The sequence below is a fragment of the Pelmatolapia mariae genome, linkage group LG23 (genome assembly GCF_036321145.2).
Source record: "Pelmatolapia mariae isolate MD_Pm_ZW linkage group LG23, Pm_UMD_F_2, whole genome shotgun sequence".
Classification (NCBI taxonomy): Eukaryota; Metazoa; Chordata; class Actinopteri; order Cichliformes; family Cichlidae; genus Pelmatolapia; species Pelmatolapia mariae.
This window is the reverse complement of record NC_086246.1, coordinates 16,845,579-16,865,142: the sequence shown is the minus strand read 5'-3', so window position 1 is coordinate 16,865,142 and position 19,564 is coordinate 16,845,579. Positions and strand designations below refer to the sequence as shown.

Here is a 19,564-nt window from a genome sequence, read left to right as displayed (position 1 = left end):
TTCTGCCAAATGGAATCACCTGGAACACTTATTTTTGCCATTTGAACAAAAAATAATCATACAATCAGCAAAACCAAAGCGCATAAGGACGGATTAAGCAAACAGCAAACAAAAAAACTCACAGGAGCCAGGTCCGGAAGAAGAAGAATGGAGAAAGAAAGGGAAACATAGACGAGGGGAAAGAAATGGGAAAGGGGGGCTCGCTCAGTAAGCTTTTAAGATCCTCCACAGTCTGGGTCCACGGTTTAATTACATCTCCTTTAGCCCTGTGGATATTCTCAGGAGAGCTAAAGATAAGCAACATCAACAAACGCGAGCAACCATTGTCACCGTCTAAGCAAGTAATGCAATTCCCACCTGGTGGCAACCAACGTCTTCAAGGTGGCTAAAAACACACATTTCTGGAGCAGCTGATGCAAATCCTTTAACTCTTTCCTCCAAAAAGACGACATCTGACGACCCCCCCATTACCACAGCAGAACATCTGCCTCTAGCTCACCTCAAGCATCCTCCTGTCACACCAACCCCTCTACGTGTCCTCCTTCACTACATCCATGAATCTCCTCTGTGGTCTTCCTCTTTTCTCCCTACCAACCAGCTCCATATTTAACATCCTTTGCTCACTATATTCATTCTCCCTCCTCTGCACATGTCCAAACCATTTCAACCTTGCTTCTCTCCATTTCCCATGTCTGTTCAAAGCTCAGCCATGACATTAAACATCCTCATGCGACCAGAACAGTTCTGACACACTGAGGGGGATGGATATGAGCCCGCTAGGGTCGTCTTTTAGTGTCTGGCACCAGGATCTCATTGAGTTCTGTGAATGGATGCATGGGGACTTGGACGTGTTGTGGCCCATCCCGCAGACACTCAACCTGAGCAGGCCATTACACGTTGAGCTGTGTTGCCTGTAAGATGTTAATCTGTTTATTTTATTAAGAACATATCCTCATGCATGAAACATAGGCTGCATGCTGAAACTATTAAGTAAATCTAATACACTGTACATGTTTCAGATCAAATATTAGCTTTGATTTTGGTTTCTGTGTTGAAAAACTGCACTCCCACACACACACACATACGCACACACACTGGCCTACTTACTGTGCAAAGGTCTTGTCCTGCAGTGGTGTATCATTGATTTGGACGATGCACTCATCCTCCTTGAAGAGATTCTCCTTCTTGGACCGACTGTTTTCCTCGATGCCTTTAATGTGGAGGCCAAGGGGTCTTGCGACAAATACAGTATGGAGTCAATATGAAATCACTGAGGTAAACACACATGACTAAATGCCAACACTCGAGTAACTTCTGCATTTTTATGAGTCAACATTGCCATCTGCCTTTCCTTGCGCAGGCCTGCTTGATTATGAGAGGATGTGGAGAAGGAGCGTTTATGTGAGCTTACCGTCCATTGAGAGAGGAGCAGTACGGGACCACGTGTATACCCAGGGGCCCACGGTCACCAGGGAACTCGACTGTCCTCGTCAGACTACCGTCAAAAAAAATACACAAATCAGGGACGTGAAATCCTGAAAACGCAGATACAGTTAAAAAAAAAAACAAAAAAACAAAAAAACTACACACACTCAACCTTTCCATTTGCATTTTCCTCCAGGCTACACAGATAGGGATACAAATGAGCTTACAGGTAGCCCTGCCAAACATCGGAATTATGTGTGTGTGTTTTTGCGTGTGGGGTGTGTGCGATTGAGGACGCAGGTGGCTACTTCACCCCTTATCTACCTGCTTCTCAACTACCCAATCTAGCCGGTGGACAAAAGAAGAGAGCAGGAGATAAAAGAAAGAGACAGATAGAGGAGCAGATACAGATGAAACAGAATGAGGTTCTCTAATAATCTCTGCAGAGCCTTGAACTGTGGCTTTTAGCCGCAGATAAACAAGGACAATACCACTAAAGATAAACAAGAAGAGGGCTGCTTTTGATATTGGTTAGAGGAGAGAGGGGGACCTGCACGCTACGAGAAGATCAGAGAACTCCATCTCTGTCTGCAGGTTTGTTCTTACAAACACAATTATGGATCATGTCTTCACCAAATTAATACAGTACGTAATTAATATACTAGTGCGTGCACATTAAAAGCATTCTTTAAGTTTAAAACTGCTTTTTTTTTTAAACTTATTTGTATGCTTTGGACAAATCTTGAGTATACATTTTGCTTCTGGGCACCAGATTTGTTGCTGATGTGGAAAAAAGTTGTTATCTAGATGGGTTTAGAGTGGAAATTAAACTTTTGACCTTTTTGTTTGAAAAAGCAAAGGCTAAACACAGTGGAGGTTACCCACAATGATATTTTTAACATGTGGATGACAAGTGACAGTTACTGTTATTTTTGTCATTTCATTGTTGTGCATTGTGATGTGATGCAAACCACACATCGCAGCAGTCTCGCTACCATCTTGTAAACCTTCCCTTTCACTCTTTGCTCCTATCCTTCGGTCACAAATCGCCCCAGACACTCGTCTCCACCCACTCCACCCTGCCTGCGCTCCGTTCCTCACCTCTCTTGGGCACTCTCCATTGCTTTCAGGCATTTAAACTCATCTCCCTTCACCTTTCTATCCATCTCCCTCTCATTCACACGTGTATTTTCTCTTACGTCTACAGAGTTTGATTCCTCTTCCCTCCAGAGCATACCTCCACCTCTCCAGGCTCTCTTCCACCTGCTCCCTGCTATAGCTACAGATAACCATGTCGTCTGTGAACGTCACAGTCCAGGGAGACTCCTGTCTGACCTCATCTCCACATAGGATGGATGTGGTGTGCTTTCTTCTCACAAAAACATGACCAGATCGTTTGTGAAAAATTACAAAATAAATAGCAGTTAAACACAGAGATCTAATTAATGGAAAGTTTTGAATATTTTATCCTAATGGTGGCTCATCTAAGTGTGCAAATCTCCATTTCCTCCTAACTGCATACTCAACTGTACTTAGACAAGTCACTGAAACCTTAATTGCTACTAATGTGTGTAACTATAAACCAAGTCTCTTAATTTATTGTAACTAACTTATGTAGTACTCTTCTGCTCCACACAAAGAGCTTCATGTCTCATTCACCCACTCACACACACATTCACACTCTGATGAACACATCCTGAGATGAAAGTATTTTCCCAAGGATACTTTGGCAAACAGGAATTGAACCGCCAGCCCTCTGAATAATACAGTGAGCCACAAACACCCCATACCTCTTAAAAGTTATGTGTACACGTAAAACCATGACTTCAGGCATCTGGAGAATGAAGCAAAGCCTAATATATTACATTACATTCATTAGGCGTGTGCCATTTGTCCACTGTGAGTCTGTGGATTCTGCCTCCACAGAAAGAAGTCGTCCAACCTTTACGAACGAGCAAATAAACATCGTTTAGTTGTAAAGTAAAGGTACTTTTTACCCGACATCACTGTGTGAAAGCACGGCTATGTTTTCAGCCTGTAGCAGGGTAAAGGGAGACTCTTTCATGTCCTTACTTCAAGGGATATTTTCATTTCAATTCAATTTTATTTATATAACACCAAATTACAACAGCCACCTCAAGGTGCTTTATATTGTAAGGTAAAGACAATAATGGAGAGGAAACCCCAACAATCAGCCCCTATGAGCAAGCACTTGGCAAAAGTGTGGAGGATAAACTCCCTTTTAACAGGAAGAAACCTCTGGCAGAGTCAGGCTCAGTGAGATGAGGCCATCTGGTCATCAGAACACAGCCTGGAACATAACGGCGAGTATGAAACCAGATGTGAGATGAAACAGGAGCCCAGGAAAGTGTTAAAACTCAAGGAGATCTAGAGGTAGAAGAAGTCTCCTTGTCTTTATATTATCCAAGATAATAATTCTGTCTTCCATCGTTTAGACTGCAACAGAAGCTGCATTCTTTAAAAGTTTCCCACATAGCAAAAAAGTTACAAGGCAAAAAGTCACGAGTTTTAAAAAAAAAAAAAAATTATGTGTGTGTGGGATTTGAAAGGAAACACAAGAACGAGTCTGAGAACAAAAGCACCGAAGTTCAAGGTTTATGTGCTTCACGCACGTACACAAGCCTAAGGACTAGCTGGGATCATTACAACACACTCCTCCGTCACTGTCACCCTGCTCTCGTTAACCTCTGCCAGGGTCACACACATACTGTACACACACATCCAATTTGCATTCTTATTGCTACATCGCTCCCTCGCTCGCAAACACCATCAGTCACATTCCTCCAAATTGAAAATTCAGATACACACATGCATCGCATTTACATCTATTAGAGAACACAGTTACATCTAAATTACAGATGTGCACAAACCATGAATTACACAAACGCACGCACGCACGGCGTGAGAATTTACTTTCAGAGAGGGTACACAATGAGGCCAGGATTGTTTAGCATCATACAAACACACAGGTACAAAGCTAGTCCTGCATGATCTAAATGTATTCACGCGGTGTTGGGGGGGGTTAACAAACAAACAAACACAGACACACACACACACAGCTTTAGCCCATTTACATTCATATAAAAAACAAACGGTGGCACAAACAAGCTCATCAGAGGCAACAGTAGCTTGTTAGCGCTGCACGCTAATATGCAGAATAGCTCCGCTCACCCATTTTAGCATCCCACTGACACAAACACAAACAAACACAGTCATTCCACTGGGGAGGGGTGCGAGGGCTGGGACTGGGGGGGGAGCAGTGGGATGGATGAAAAGAGCAACGAGGAGTGAGACAGATGGAGCTCCCACTCTTGGTTGACTTCCTCTACGTCGACAGAGGCCGAGTGTCTAACACACTCGCAGCCGGGACTCCTGAAAATGTGCCCTCGCTCGCTCACCGTGGTGTCTTCAACTGCCAACCATCTGTTACCATGGCAAACTATCTGTGAGAGCCGTGCCTCCATTGTATCACGGGGCTGTCAAGACACCACTGTACTGTAAAACGCTGAAGAATCACCATCTGTCATTCCAGCCAAGTCCTCCCTTCTGAGCGCCCGCGACTCTGAAAAGAACTATTTTCTAATCGGGGTGATGGTGTGGGGGGGATCGGTCTGCTGCTGCACAGCAATGTCACACAACCATCGGCTTTCCTGTCACGGGCTTCCTGGATGAGACAGGTGAAGGGGCTGCGGTGCAGGGTTTAATTGTTACCATGGTTACTGTGACTGACAGCCTCAGAGAAAGATGAAAAATGATCATATGACTCCCGTCGAGCCGGACGTCTGCAAGTGATGACTCCAAAAAACAAAAAATGGTGCCACGGTGAGACGTCTATTCAAGCCTGAATACTGTACATTCACTCACCTGTACACACACTCACACACATTTGACTTTTACAGGTCAGCCAGCAGTGCTTGGCCAATCATGATCAGATTATCCCAGAATTATTACACCATGGAGGCCACGCCTCCATAAACAGACACAAAACAACCATCATTACAAAAACAAAAACAAAAAAAACCCCTAGCAACAATAAGTGATGCATCCTGACCACTGAGTGACACAAAACATCTGCAAGGTACACAGACGGAGACACAAATAACCATAAATGATGTCTGTACGCTTCCTGGTTGTTTTGTGTCTTCAGGGAGTTTTTTACATGTTTGTGCCGATCCTGGAAACTTGGTGCTGACTGACCCCCTGTGTGCTCTTGAGACAATATAACTCTCACCCTTAAATGTATCAAATAACTTTAAACGGCCTTTGCTGTCCACAGTGCTTACCAGATCGTTGCGTGTCATCTAGTCAGACTTAATTAACCTAATTGTGAAAGCACTGAACTCAGCCTAATTAACCCTGTCTGCTATCTCACTGCTAACACGTGAAACCAAACAACTTTAGAAATCTTCTTTTTTTAACAATTGCCTAAATGCTACACCCTGTCATCACACCTGAGACAACAGATACGCTGGTTTCTAATACTAAATGGTGCCTCGGTGCTTGGTTGCTCTCAGGAATCGAAGGAGCGATCCTACCCGGATATACCAGATTACCTCAGACGTAACACGCGTTTAGCAATAATTCGGTTTTTGGAGGTTTTGGAGTTGGTTATAACTAAACCAGATATGCAGATTGCTGGGGTGACTGGAGCACACGGCACACAGGAAGAAGTTATAATCAAACTTAACTGAATTAATCATACTGAGTATGCTGACAGTGACATTAGCCACATTATCTACAGATAATGTGCTAAACACTGACAGTCTGATTAATCAAAAGTAAAATAAAGATATTAAGTATTAATTCAAAACATTATTAGTAGCCCTAGGTGTAACATTAATATCCCCAGCCTTCCTTTTCATCTAGACTCCAAGCACAGCTGTGCAACACTGCTGTAAACTGAGCTTGGGGCTATTTTTAGATCTAAAATCAGATCTGAAATCTGAAAAAGACTCTTTAATGAGCTTTTAATCTTGGCTTTTCATATTCCTCTACAATATTATTAGTACCAGTGTATCTGCTAGTATAAATTTGAACTGTTATTTGCATTTATGCAATAATCCAGGCCCACACTCACTTCTGTTGCAGCCTAAACAGATGAATAACTGTCCCACCCACAACCTCATAATGGGTTGCACACACACACACACACACACACACACACACACACACACACACACACACGCAACTGTTTAATCCTGTCAGAGTGTCGGGCTGTCAAACAAAGGAAAGAGTCGTAATCCTAGTCTCCATCCCTGTGCCACACACCCGCACACACACACTTACCTGAAGTTAATCTTGCTCATCTTGGCAGGGGGGTCTTCTGCAAGTCGGTCCAGAGCTCCTTTCAGTACATTGCCGATAACCTGTATTAGACATGAACAAACAAACAAAAACATTAAGTCGTTGATAGTTGCAATGACAAATGAACAGTTTTTGACCTGTATGCACGCTGAACAGCAGCCGGTCAGGGAACACGAGGAGGCCCGCCACCAATTAGTAAAACAATCTCACGCCGCCATCAATCACCTTTGGAGACAGTGAAGAGAGAATGACCACCGGACGCTGAGCTCTTACCACACGCCGCTGTCCTTCCTTCACTCTGTGTACATTTCTATCTATCTACTTCTCCCTGCCCTCCCACCCCCTCCTTTATCCATCCCTGCCCTGTTTGTCGGGGCAAGCCTCTATTTTTAAGTCTACGAAGAAAAAAACAAACCAAAAAAAAAATCAGCAACCCTGGGGCAAACGAATAAAAAGGAAGAGGGAGAGAGAGAAATGTGGGAGCAAAGAAAGAAAGCGACAGCGTCAAACTGTTGCGAGACGCTCAAACACACTCGAGGGGTGGGACTGAGAATTCGCCCCAGATCGGTAAAGACAAGAGGGGAGCAATTAGGTCCTTCTGCCTTGTCACTTTCATTGTGTCACCAGTACTAATGGCTGAAAAGCTCCCCGCCCACCAGCCCACTACTTAGCAACCCCACCACCACACCCAACTCCCCTATGGACCCTCTGTCACAGTACAGAATAAATATATGCTTTACATCTCACACACACACACACACACACACACACACACGCACTTCCTGCAGATATTACCTACACATACCGTCTCTGCAGAGCTGCAAACGTGGAAAAAAAACATGATGTGTTTATGAATACAAACACATATGCTGCCTGCACAAATAGTGACCCACTTATCTGGGCAATGTGAGATTACCCCCCCACCTACAATGGAGCACATGTGTGCGGGGGCAGAAAAGATGAGCTGGAGGCTCCATTGTTGCTGTGCATCTTCCCGCAACGCCATTAGCTAACGCACACGCAACACATGCTTCTCCATCTTTGGTACATCCTCATCACAGAGTGAGGAATGGAGCCCTTGGGAATGCGAGGCTGGCAGGAGCGCAGGTGAACACGTGTAACGTGAACACGCGCGCCTAGCTGTACATCCTGTTTTAAAGGAACTGTACCATGAAAAGGAACTGCAGCACCACGCACACATTAGGTACAGTAGCATAAAATCCTCTTCTTCTAAAATTACATACGTTATATAAGATAGGAGATGCAAGGATACATAAACACACACATAAACCTGCATATATTTAATGCTTTAACATTAAGGGATCGCGCCAACCTCTGATTGGGAGCACTCAGGTTTAAGTGGTTGTAAAAACAGCAGAATCCCTGCTGTGCTCAGCCAATCAGCTTGCCCCTCTCAGTGTTTATATCTCAGCACACTTAAGAGGAACATTAGTGTCATTCCAGTCTCTCTAAGGAGAGTGAAAAGGCTGCAGTGTTTGGGTTTGCAATAGTAAAACCTTTAGAGATGAGATGTTTGTTATATTAGTGTACTTATGTAACAGATACCCATACTAACCCATGTGCTACTGGGCTATAAGGTCGTCTCCTTGTGCATCTCTGGACTGATCCCAGTGCAGTTGCCATTTTAACATCGCTCCCTGAAAGTCCCCTTCGGACCGACTGTATGCACTTTCTGTAACTTACAGTTTTGTCCTGAGACAAAAGCGATCTAGTTTTCACATGGAGGATCATTATGACAGCTAGGTCTCCCAGTATGACTCAGAACAAACTGGATTTTTCCGAGTTCAAAGATGATGCATCAGATCAGGAGAGGTGTATGCTAAGGTTTGTAGTATATGAACTGTGAATTAGTTAAATGGGACATTTACTCACACTCTGATGGTTGCAATAATGGCCAACTCTGAGTTCAGTATCTTGCCCAAAGGTACTCTGAGAAGCAGATTGGAGTAGCTGGGGATCAAACCACCAAAATGCCAATTGGAAAATGACCCGCTCTACCTCCTGAGCCGCCCTACTCCAAATTACCAAGGCATCTCAGGGAAGACGTTAGGCAGAAACTATCTGAACTGTGGTACATGCGCCTGCCATTATGTTCATGGGCACGCACAACCTCCTTGCGACAAGAATAACGTGATGGTTGCTCAGTTATTGGACTGATTTTATTTTTTAAATGAAACCAACTGCAAATAGTTGCAATGATTAACTGGTTGCCCTGAATTTGAGCATGTGAAACATTCAAATTCTAAGTGACCACAATCCCAAGATTGAACAAGGGGACTCATGGGACCGTGATCTGGCTCTGCAATCACCTGGAGACAGACTGGCAAAGGTCTGCACATTTATAACCACAGACAGACAGACACATGTTGCAATCAATCTGAGTCAGTCTGTGGTGTTGACTATAACCCGTGTGCAGCACATCTCTTTGCATTAAGGGACTTGACTTGGTTGTATGCCTATATAAAAGCAAGGTTGCTGAGTACCTATGTCGTTTTTCAGTTAAATTTCTGTCCTGCAGTAATTATGTCACTATGTGTGGAGGATATTCTGAATTTTTAAATCTATGAAGTTCTGCCGGATTCTGAATAAAATGAGTTAATTTGGATTCCTGCTTTAGGTGAACTTGTTTGTATGTAGAAGGCAACACGAATACAATTCCCAGCTCAAACTGATGATCACTAATAGCAAACCAACTGCATCATTTTGCATCTTTTACTGTCATATTGACACACCAAAGTCACTTTGAAGACGGCAACTAACTGCGAGTGGTTGCAGTCCTGGTCCCCATCAGTGAAGCAATCATTGTAAACAGTCACAGTAAGTTTGGTTGTGTTGCTGTCTCTAACCACTGTTTTCCCCATGCGTGACTGTAGCATAACATAATCTTCCCTCACCATGTGCACCACTTTCATCCTTATAATATGCAAATGAAACATAAGCAACAGCACCGGAAGAAATCCAGCGGCGCATTAGGAGACACCCATGAAGGGGAGCTCATTTTAAAATCAGGTTTTTGAGTTGTAAAAGATTTTCATTGCACCTCACACTCTTACATCCCTGCTGATGACTTTAGTGTGATCAGCACTATTCATTATTTTAAGATAAGATAAGATAAGATAAGATAAGATAAGATGACCTTTATTAGTCCCACACGTGGGAAATTTGTTTTGTCACAGCAGGAAGTGGACAGTGCAAAAGTTATGAAGGACAATTAGAATAAAATAAAATAAGAATAAATACAGTACACAACTGTACACACTTATCTTTACCTTTTTTACACCAGTGTACAATAATGTCCCATCAGCAGACACTTTGTTTACTTCTGACTGATTAAAGTTCATATTCAGCTTCTTTCACTATTTTTAGAAGAATATTATATGAAGCCACAGTCCTTTTCCACAAGCATAAGATAATGAGCACTAAAACTCAAGTATTGTATTAGCTCTGGTTCTGATAACATCTAAACCCCCTCTGGGCTTACACATCCGATTGACACTTCAGCTTCTGCCTTAGCTTAAAAATGGACAGCGCCTTTTATCACTTATGCTTTAAGTAATATTTCCAACGCTTCAGCTTATGCTTACTCTTTGTGCTATCACTTAAGCTCCTTTCGGCACCGTCTCTTCAGCTGCTATTTTCTGGGTATCCCATATGAATATATATATTTTTTAAAAACCTGATGAAAATCAAAACTTTAAATGTTTCAGATGCTTCAAATGCAGTTTTGACACTTGTTTTTCTTTAAGAAATCATTATGTAATCTAGTTTCTTCTCTGAGTGATTAAAATGTGGCAGGCTTTGTGGTGCCAGGATGAACGCTCAAATAATTTGCGAAACCTGTCTGAAAAGCTGCCTAAGCACGACTAACAGGTTGTCTTCTCTGTTATTGTGCCGCACGCCGCCAAACACGTTTCTGTTTGGAGGCAGAGTCGATGCTGTGAGTGACAGGGCGGTGCGCAGACATATGAGAGATGAGATATTTGTGTGTGTGAGCTGTTGTTGTCAGACAGATGAGTAATGAGGTGTGTGTGCCTCTTCCGTGTATTTCCTGTAGCAGCCTAGTTTGAGAAATAGCGTGCGTGCATGTGTAGGGGAATGTGTAACCGCGGGATCACAGTTTCGATGTGCTCGCCGGTGCCCCCTGACCCTCGTCATATCCATCACATCAACTGACTGCCGCTGCTTGTGCGCTTTCCCACACATTGTCTTTAAAAAAAAAACACACAAATGCACCGCTAAATGCTGAAGCTTTGGAAACGTCAACACCAGATGAACACGATAAAGTGTGAATGACTGTTCAACTGCACTGCTACACCTCGACATATTAATAATGAGACAAAAACGTGAGAGAGAAAAAGTGAATGAAGAAATATTATCCAAGCATTATAAGAAGGGAGAGTGCAAAAGGTGAGAGGAGCAAGAGAAAAAGCAGCAGCTCCTGCAGTTAGCGGGGTAGTATTAAATGTCTCATTTATTAGCTACGAACATAGCAGGAAGTCGGGATCAATTAAAGGGCCGACTGCATGTTTAGCACTGCTCAGCCTTTTGCAAGTTTCATTAGCTCTTCAGATATAAAGGGAAAGGCTAAGAGAGGTGTGTGCTGCATGTGAGTCAAAGAGAGAGAAGTGGAACAACCTTAGCTTTCACCATAGCAAGCAGTGAAATCGATTAAAGGGGCAGGATGCATATTTATCACCTTATCAGGCTGAATTAGACTTTATCTAGCTTTCAATACCTACTTCAAGACAGAGAGGGACAAAAGTGTGTATGTGTGTTGATTTGAGTGAGTGAGTGTGTGGATGAGAGTAAGGGGGTTTCCAGAGGAGTTGGTACAGTGGATGAGGGAGGATGAAGTGATAGCGTATTGATCTAAGGAGTCCATCAGGCTGAGGACTCAATATGCCCAAGAGCTGTGACGGCCTCACAAGCTTTCACACAAACACACACACGACACTAAGGCTCCCTTTCCTGCTCCACACGTCGCCTACATCATACATAAATTCCACAGGCTGGATCGCAGGTCTTGATCAGATTACTGCTTACTGCAGCCGTCAGCAATCATTAATTACTTTAAGATTAATCCCTGATTCTTACCATGCAAATCTTTTAATGGCTAAAGAAACACATGAGTGAATGAGCAGGAGTTAAGGTTCACGGTAACTCACTCAAGAGCACAAACGAAAATCTTGAAGCTCCGCGGTGTGAGCAGCTGAAAAACCAGTTTTCTGATCTTAGTAAGTTCACGTGGATCAGAAAGGGAGAGCACCATTCAATGCTTAACTCAAGTCAATTTGACTTCAATTCAATTTATAAACACGGCAAGTAAAAAAAGGCTAGTGAGAAGAAAGAACTTGGTGCATCCTGGGAAGCTGCCAGCAGCATAGGCCTGTTGCAGCGTAACTAAGGGAGGATTCAGGGTCACTTGATCCAGGCGAAAAAAAACTTTAAGACAAATCTTTAAAGTAGAGACTAGAGTAGTGTCTGTCTCCCAAATCCAAACTGGAAACTAGTTACACAGAAGAGAGGCCTGAAAGCTGAAGGCTCTGCCTCTACTCTTAAACATCCTACAAAGTAAGCCAAAAAAGTAAACCAACAGTCTCAAGGCCAAGTGCTTAAACATGATACAGATGATGATTACTTAAATGTGAGAAAAAAAACAAAAACAATAAAAGCTGCCTTTTCCAACACCTTTCTCTGGAGCTGGATACCTATAATAATCAAATTCACTCAGTATCAGTCAAGAAAGGTGGTTTATGTTGGAAATTAATTCAAGAGCTAGAGGTCATCTCTGTCAGACTGTTCTTAGATCCACTGATACTGAGTAAAAGTTTATCTTGTAATGACTTGTAATTGTCATCTTAGTTGAGAGTATTTGACCAATATTGCTAAACACAAAGTATAGCTAATGGTAATGTGAAAGTTTTGCTGGTATTCTGTCAGATAACAGTTTATTACAGCTCATTCATAAGGGAGCAGCATCACTGTCTGCAGCAGGTCCCATAGCAATCCATTCAAAAGGTCATCTCACTCTGAATCACTCAAATCTGTGGTGGCACTGGAAAAACAGGCCAGAAAATCCTCAAAGTCAGGAGCACAACTACTCTTAAGCGTCTTATTTGTACACATAAACAAAAGACAAGTTGGGCAGTTCATGTGGGGACACTGTTTGCAGTCACCCTTTCTCACAATAGCACCAAAACTCCACATCAGACATGTTCTCACTATGGAAAATACTGAGGTGAGGGTGCTTCCTGGGCGGAGAATGCACAAAGGGATACATGACATCCAGTTAGAACAGTTGCCTGCTCTGTTCTGAGGTAAGCATAATGGCACATACAGTAGCACAGTCTTTATACTGGGTATGGAGAAGTTCTAAGACTCTATATGAAGTGCCAAAAAAGTTCAGGGGTGCAGCGTATGCGTCAAAGCTTCTCTTCAAACATGAGACGCTGTACAAAAACTTGTGAAGGAGCATATTTTAACACACAAATAATGTCTTTTACGAAAACTAGCATAGAGGTTTAGGTGCCTACACCTAACTAAACAGTGAGTGGAAACAAAAAGAACCAGCACATCTACTGCCTCTGCACAGTCCTGGGAAAAACCCAGTACATCCCTTTTCTATATGACTTTCTCAGTCTCTCACATCGTCATGGAGGAGTTTTGCTCCACTCTTCTCTACATTGTTGCTTCAGTTCATTGAAGTTTGCGGTCACTTGTAAACGCACAGCTCCTTTAAGGTCATAACCAAGAATTTTAAATGAGTTCAGGTCTGGATTTTGAATGGTCCACTGCAACACCTTGATTCATTTCTTTTTCAGCTGTGCCTGGGATCATCGTCCTGTTGCATGACCTGGTTTTATTAAAGCTTCAGCCGTCAGACAGATGGCCTCACATTTAATATTCATTCTAGAATATTTTGGTATACAAAGGAGTTCATGGTGCCCACGTCCTGTGGCTGCAAAGCCCACAAAGCAAGCTCAAATCATGACTCATCCACCACCGTGCTTTACAGTTGGTATCAAGCGTTTGTGCTGATAAGTAGTGGTTTGTTTGTTTTTTTACTTCTGGACAAACGTGGCCTTGCTCATTATACCCAAGCATCTCAAATTTGGTCTCATCTGGACAAAGGACATTGTTTCAGAAGTCATGTGGTTTGGTCTCAGGTTTTTTGTAATGGCTCTGAGCATTGCACCGTCTGACCTTGGTGTGAAATTGCTGTTAACACCCATCTGAATTCTCACAACCAACTAACTACCAAAACTTCTGCTTTTATAGAGGTGTTCACACTGGCTGATGATCATTTGATTACGTAACCTATTAATTCCTATGGTAGCGGTAAGGGTGTACTTCTGTTTTACAGGACTACACAGTAAAAACTCATTCTCACAGGACTCCATGCACACTTATATGCTCTGTCAGATCAGACTGTTTGCTTCCTGTATCTGATATTACTGCATACCCAACAAAAAAAGACCCTCTCTGTAAGGTTGGAGCTTCTTACAAAAAGGCAAAATGTGACTTCCTGGTAGGAAAAGAGCCTACAGCCATTGCTGTCCATAGTGCCAAGCCACTGGTGTGGCTTTAAATGACAAAGCAACATAAAGAAACACTCTTAAAAAGAGAGTCACATTTTAAAAACCGCTGCAGCAACATCTTTACAAGCCTTGTTTTTGTCTGGGTTTAAATAAGACTGCAGCAGTCGAAAGCAGGGATTCATCTGTCATGCAGCAAAGAGATGTGGATTTATGTAAACAGTTCTAAGGACACTTTAAATCATCTATAATGAGCCTGTTCATTTTGGTCCAGGCGTGCTGTTTGAAGCACACGAAGCCCGACATTTCTTGGACAAAAAATACGGGCTCTGTCATTGTGTTTACACGATGCCCACTGATGCCCGTGTTCTGCTTAGTCACCGCTGAGTTGAACACAGCAGGAGTAAACAGCAGGGCTCCTTCTCCTCCCTCCCTCTCTCTACCTGAGTTTTCCTGACACACACATACAAGTGTGACCTCACAGAGCCTCCATCTAGTCCTCCACGCACATTCAATAACCCACAGAGGACAAAAAAGTCGGCCTTAATGGCGGCCCGTTTCGAAAAGAGGCCGAGCGCTTGAAAAGCCGATCCTTTCAAAGTAATACCTGGGGCAGAAAGCTGGACCACAAGAGGGATATTCACTGGGTTTCTCCATTTGTCTTCAGTGAGTGAAAGGCAGAGACCAAATATGCAACTGGAAATACAATATGTTCATCTCTCATATTTATTTACTGTTCTCTTGCTTTCACTGAAAAACTAGTTTTACCCTGCAGGAGTTTAATCAATGGAGAGTGAACATTGAATTTCTGATGGAGCTCTTTTATTGCTCCTTTTAGAAAGCAATGAAATGAGGAAGACAAGAATACCTAATATAAATAATCGGAATACCTAACAGCTTATTCTCTCATCACGTTTAGTTGGCCAAAGGTAACAGCAGACATCAGTTTCACTGAGAAACAAAAAAAATCTAATTTTGAAGTTATTTCCTGTGTAACTCACCGGTTCAAGAGATCCGTTGCTTTGCTTATCAGGTGGAGGTGTGGCTGTCGTCTCAAGGGGCGGGGCCAACACAGAGTCGCTGCTGCTCCTCACCAATAGAGGTGTATCTGTGATGAGAGACATGGGCGTTAGAGACAAAGATAATGAGAGGATGCCGTCGGCTATATCTGTGTTTGTCTTTCGTGTTGCACGCTGTTGAAAAGAATCAATATTATATTAGCTCTCTCAACTCCAAACCCACTGTGGGTGATGAGAAGAGATGAAATCAGAAGAGCAGAGGAGGAAAAGAAAATGGAAACCAATTTGGCTTTTGTCTTCCTCGCTAAACATTTGGCCTCCATCGTTTCTAGACGGAAAAACTGTGATGGTTACACAGACCCCTGAGGCGCTGGCACGACCGAAATGAATAAAAATTCATTTGAAAGCATCTTGTGACACCCAAAGAAGATATTTTGAAAGAAAACAAAGAGAAAATGACTCCTGATTGAGCACGGCTAATGTATATGCGAAGAGAAACGACACGGGAAATGATGAGAAAGACAAAGTGTTTGGAAAACACGACCTGACAACAAACACTGATCTCTTTTCAAGGGTTCCCATTTATTTTAGAATGACTCATAGACCCTGAGGGTGGACATGCAGCCACCCCAGCAAGATGCCCAAGCCTCACACCCACCCGCAGAGAGCATTTACATATGACCAGCTGTTGCCTCAACACCCCCATGCGCAGACTCGCCGCAACCCCTCAACCCAGAGAAAGGGAGAGGGGAACAACAGCGGGTCTGATTCCACAATAAAACAATTCAAAAGAAACTAATTTGGACTTTTGTGCTGCCTCTTGCATTTAAAATCCACCCTAAAGGGAGCAGACGGGTATTTGTGGAGGTAAAACCCACGGTGGAGTGTTTCCAAATGTAACTCGACAGAGGAGAAAATAAAGTCAAGGGGAAAAGAAAAAGGCAGAGTGTGAAGTAAACAGAAAGAAGGAAAAAAAAAAGCTGAGGAGAGAGCCAAGAGATGGTGACAGAGAAAGAGCAGGGTGAAAACCTGTAGAGGGAAGGCAAACAAAATTCTCTCCTTTCATGTAATCAATCTCTCTTTGGAGGGTCAACGACAGGGTCTTGGTCTAACGTGGTCAGAATAGAGAAGGAAAGAAGGAACTGGCAGAGGTCGGTGTGTGTGTGTGTGTGTGTTTAGAGATTGTAGACGGATGAAAAACGATCACTCCAATTGTCCCAGACACACAAACAAATATTCTTTCAGGCTCAAACACACTCATCCACACGTTCAGTAATCTGAGTTTGTGTTCATTTTTATTACTTATCCTAAACTATCAGCTATTCTCTGCTGACTCTCTGTTTGACACATTCCTTCTACCTCTGCTAACGCTGAATGTCAAAAGAGACTCAATGCTGACTCGCTATCACCGACGTGCTGGAATTTAAACAAGGTGTTCCGAACGAAAAGTAGGAAAAGCTTCAAAAATGTTGGTTTCTTTTAATTAGGACTCAAGTTTTCCTCTGTTTTTCCCTCTTACATTCAGTTTCTTTTTTTCCTGCTTTGTTGAGGAAAAAGCAGAATGTATGTGGTCCAATTTCAAAAAGCAGACTTTGTGTAGAAATGTTTAAACTACACAGGAAACCGAATGATTTGCGATAATGAAATGTGCTTTGATTTAACAGAGAAACATCCAGAGGAAAAAAAACACTATCTCTCGGAGCTCGCATCAAACGGCATCAACGCTTCTCTTTATTTGTCTGTTTCTTGCTATTTGTTAATTTTGTGTGCGTCTAAACTAGGTCACGCTATCTGCACAAACTTCTCATCATTTAAGAAAAAAAAAAAAAAACTCCTTTAGTGAAAGTGTATTCAAACTGAAAACAAAGTGAATTTTAGAAACAGCAACTCTCTGCAAACGTGCAACTCTGTGCATCTCAGACATAAATCTGTCTGATGGAGGTAATGAGGGGAAGAAATGTCAATAGTGCAGGTTGAAAAGTTTCAACAGGAACCAAAAACCAGCACAGGCTTTGTGAAGATAAGAAAACATGGAGAGGGGTCAGGAGGAATAAATCAGAAATGAATGGAAGTTCCTTGTAAACTTAAGAGGTCGAGGTTGAGCTGTAAAGACACAGAGACAAGTATGACGCACACAGCACTAATGCAATGGCTGCTACAGTTACATTCACTGCGTGGGATGAATATACAATGACCTCAAAAGCAGTTCAGTGGCCTAGAAACTGGTCAACGATACCCTGACAACCACAAGTCTCTGACCAGTTGGCAAATGGTTTCTGGAAGTCACTCACGGTTGGTGGCAAAGATGCATATGATGGTGCAGAGAAAATCTGTTTAGTGAATAGTTGGCAAGTGTTTGCAAACAAGTTGGCATCTTCCATGCAAACTGCAGACAACTGCAGCAATCTGTTCGCGACCAAACCAATCACAATTAGGTTTTCAGTCCTGCACTATCTTTGCAATTTATTTCACACTGCAAAAGCCAAAAATCTCAAGCAACCACTTGCCAACAAGTTGAAGAATCAACAGTATTCCCTTCCTCCAACTGATCCACTGATCCATCTCTAGGCCTGTATGACTGAGACCTACGGTTCTTAACATCAAAAAGCAACAAGTCTGCCAAGTCAGTTTAGAGTTAGTACTACATTGCTTTTAGGAAAGTGAATACAACATGAAAGTGCCATGTTTTCACTGACATATGAGCTAATTTAACTCGCAGACAGAGACCCCACTTATAACTGATACAGCCTCAAATATTGAGTTTCAGTTCCACCTTTGGGGTATTTCGGTCTAAATTAGATGCAAATAAATTGGATGAACAACCAAAGCATTTTTATTTATCTTGCTCCATTTGTATACATTATCTTACTAATATAAATTCTAAAAACGCATACAGCTATATTTATTTGCTACATTTTATACGAGCATTGATTAGTGCATCCCTGTTCCTTCCATTTAACCACAGAAGGCATGTTTACTGTTTAAACATTTCCAGATCAGCATATGCATTTGTAAAGGTCTCCAAGCTCAGAGGGGCCATTTATCGAATGCAGTAAAAACCTGTCATTAGATTTATGGAAAGTGAATGCAGGTAATGACTCACATGTAGTCCTACTGAATGATGAACTGCAAAACGCTGGAACAAACTGCACAGACAGACAGGTTCTTTAAGTGCCAAAATACATGACATCATGTTCATAACAGATGGATCCTGAGATTAGACACACTGAGTGATTAACCCATTTTCCAAATGGCTATAATTGATTTTCTAAAATGAGCTTGAGAAGTAAGGTGCATCATTGTGAAACCTCAGTCAAGAGCCTCCCCCTCCCACACACAGTCATACTTTGCTTCAATGTCAATGATGCGACTTTGTAAAGTGACCAAGGCTGCTCCATGGTCACAGTCAGGCTCCACTGCCCAGTGGTCAGCCCCATAAATCCTCCTCCGTTTATCTATTGGAGTCAAATCTGCCTCTATCAATCCTCCAAGCACTTAGAGTCCCAGAGCTTGGCACAGCAATGTGAAGGAACCTGAGGCTCATTAGCATTGAACTCTGACCTGCAGTGACCCCTGGACGGTCAAGCGGTGTCACTAAGGGGCGGGAATATTGATGAGAGTGACAATTGTGACTCTCTCGGGTCAGTCACTATTTGAACGGTCATAAACAAGACTCTCTCAGAGGAGTTGTTAATCAAAGCTGGCTGTTCTGCCAATAGGATCTTTAATATTGAGCTAGTACACTGAAAAATACCCAACTTAGCTGTTTACATGGCCAAAAAGCAGCAGCAATGACCACATTCAACTTCCACTAACTGAACAGGCACATCTGGAGCTCCTATTGCCAATTGCAGTCTGCATGTAAACAAACCAGTGTTGAACAATCCCTGCTTTAAACAAAATATTGGCCATGCATTAAGAACATTCATTAGTTAACTTGAAGCTTATATCTAGAAACACATGTTATAAAATGTATGTTACAGAAGAAAATTCGCCAATCCTTAGGCCCAACTTTGATCTGACAGGCTTGTAATACATTAGTAGAAACCCTGAAATCAGAATCACAACTAAACTGAGTCATTAGAATAATTTAGGTTACACAAATTGAGGAATAATTTATTAAGATCATATTAACGAGTCAAAAGGTAGGAGCTGACCAAACTGTTTCAGGACTTTGATTAAATCTTTAATGATTATAGTGCATGTATGCATATATGTCTGTATATATCCCATCTCCTC

The 19,564-nt window shown here is 42.4% G+C and overlaps 1 protein-coding gene across 2 annotated transcripts in view; it reads right to left on the bottom strand.

The window, feature by feature from the left end:
* The window catches only part of pard3ba (par-3 family cell polarity regulator beta a), a 189,487-nt gene that overhangs the window by 125,292 nt on the left and 44,631 nt on the right, over positions 1-19,564 (bottom strand). Inside the window, exons 4-7 of one of the 2 annotated variants that reach the window (XM_063467318.1) lie at positions 15,308-15,414; positions 6,733-6,812; positions 1,412-1,495; positions 1,108-1,233 (exon numbers count right to left, since the gene is read on the bottom strand). In XM_063467318.1, the coding sequence (XP_063323388.1) occupies positions 1,108-1,233; positions 1,412-1,495; positions 6,733-6,812; positions 15,308-15,414 (397 nt within the window). Of the gene's footprint in view, positions 1-1,107; positions 1,234-1,411; positions 1,496-6,732; positions 6,813-6,887; positions 6,983-15,307; positions 15,415-19,564 lie in introns of those variants that run through there. The other variant, XM_063467319.1, reaches the window with a different exon arrangement.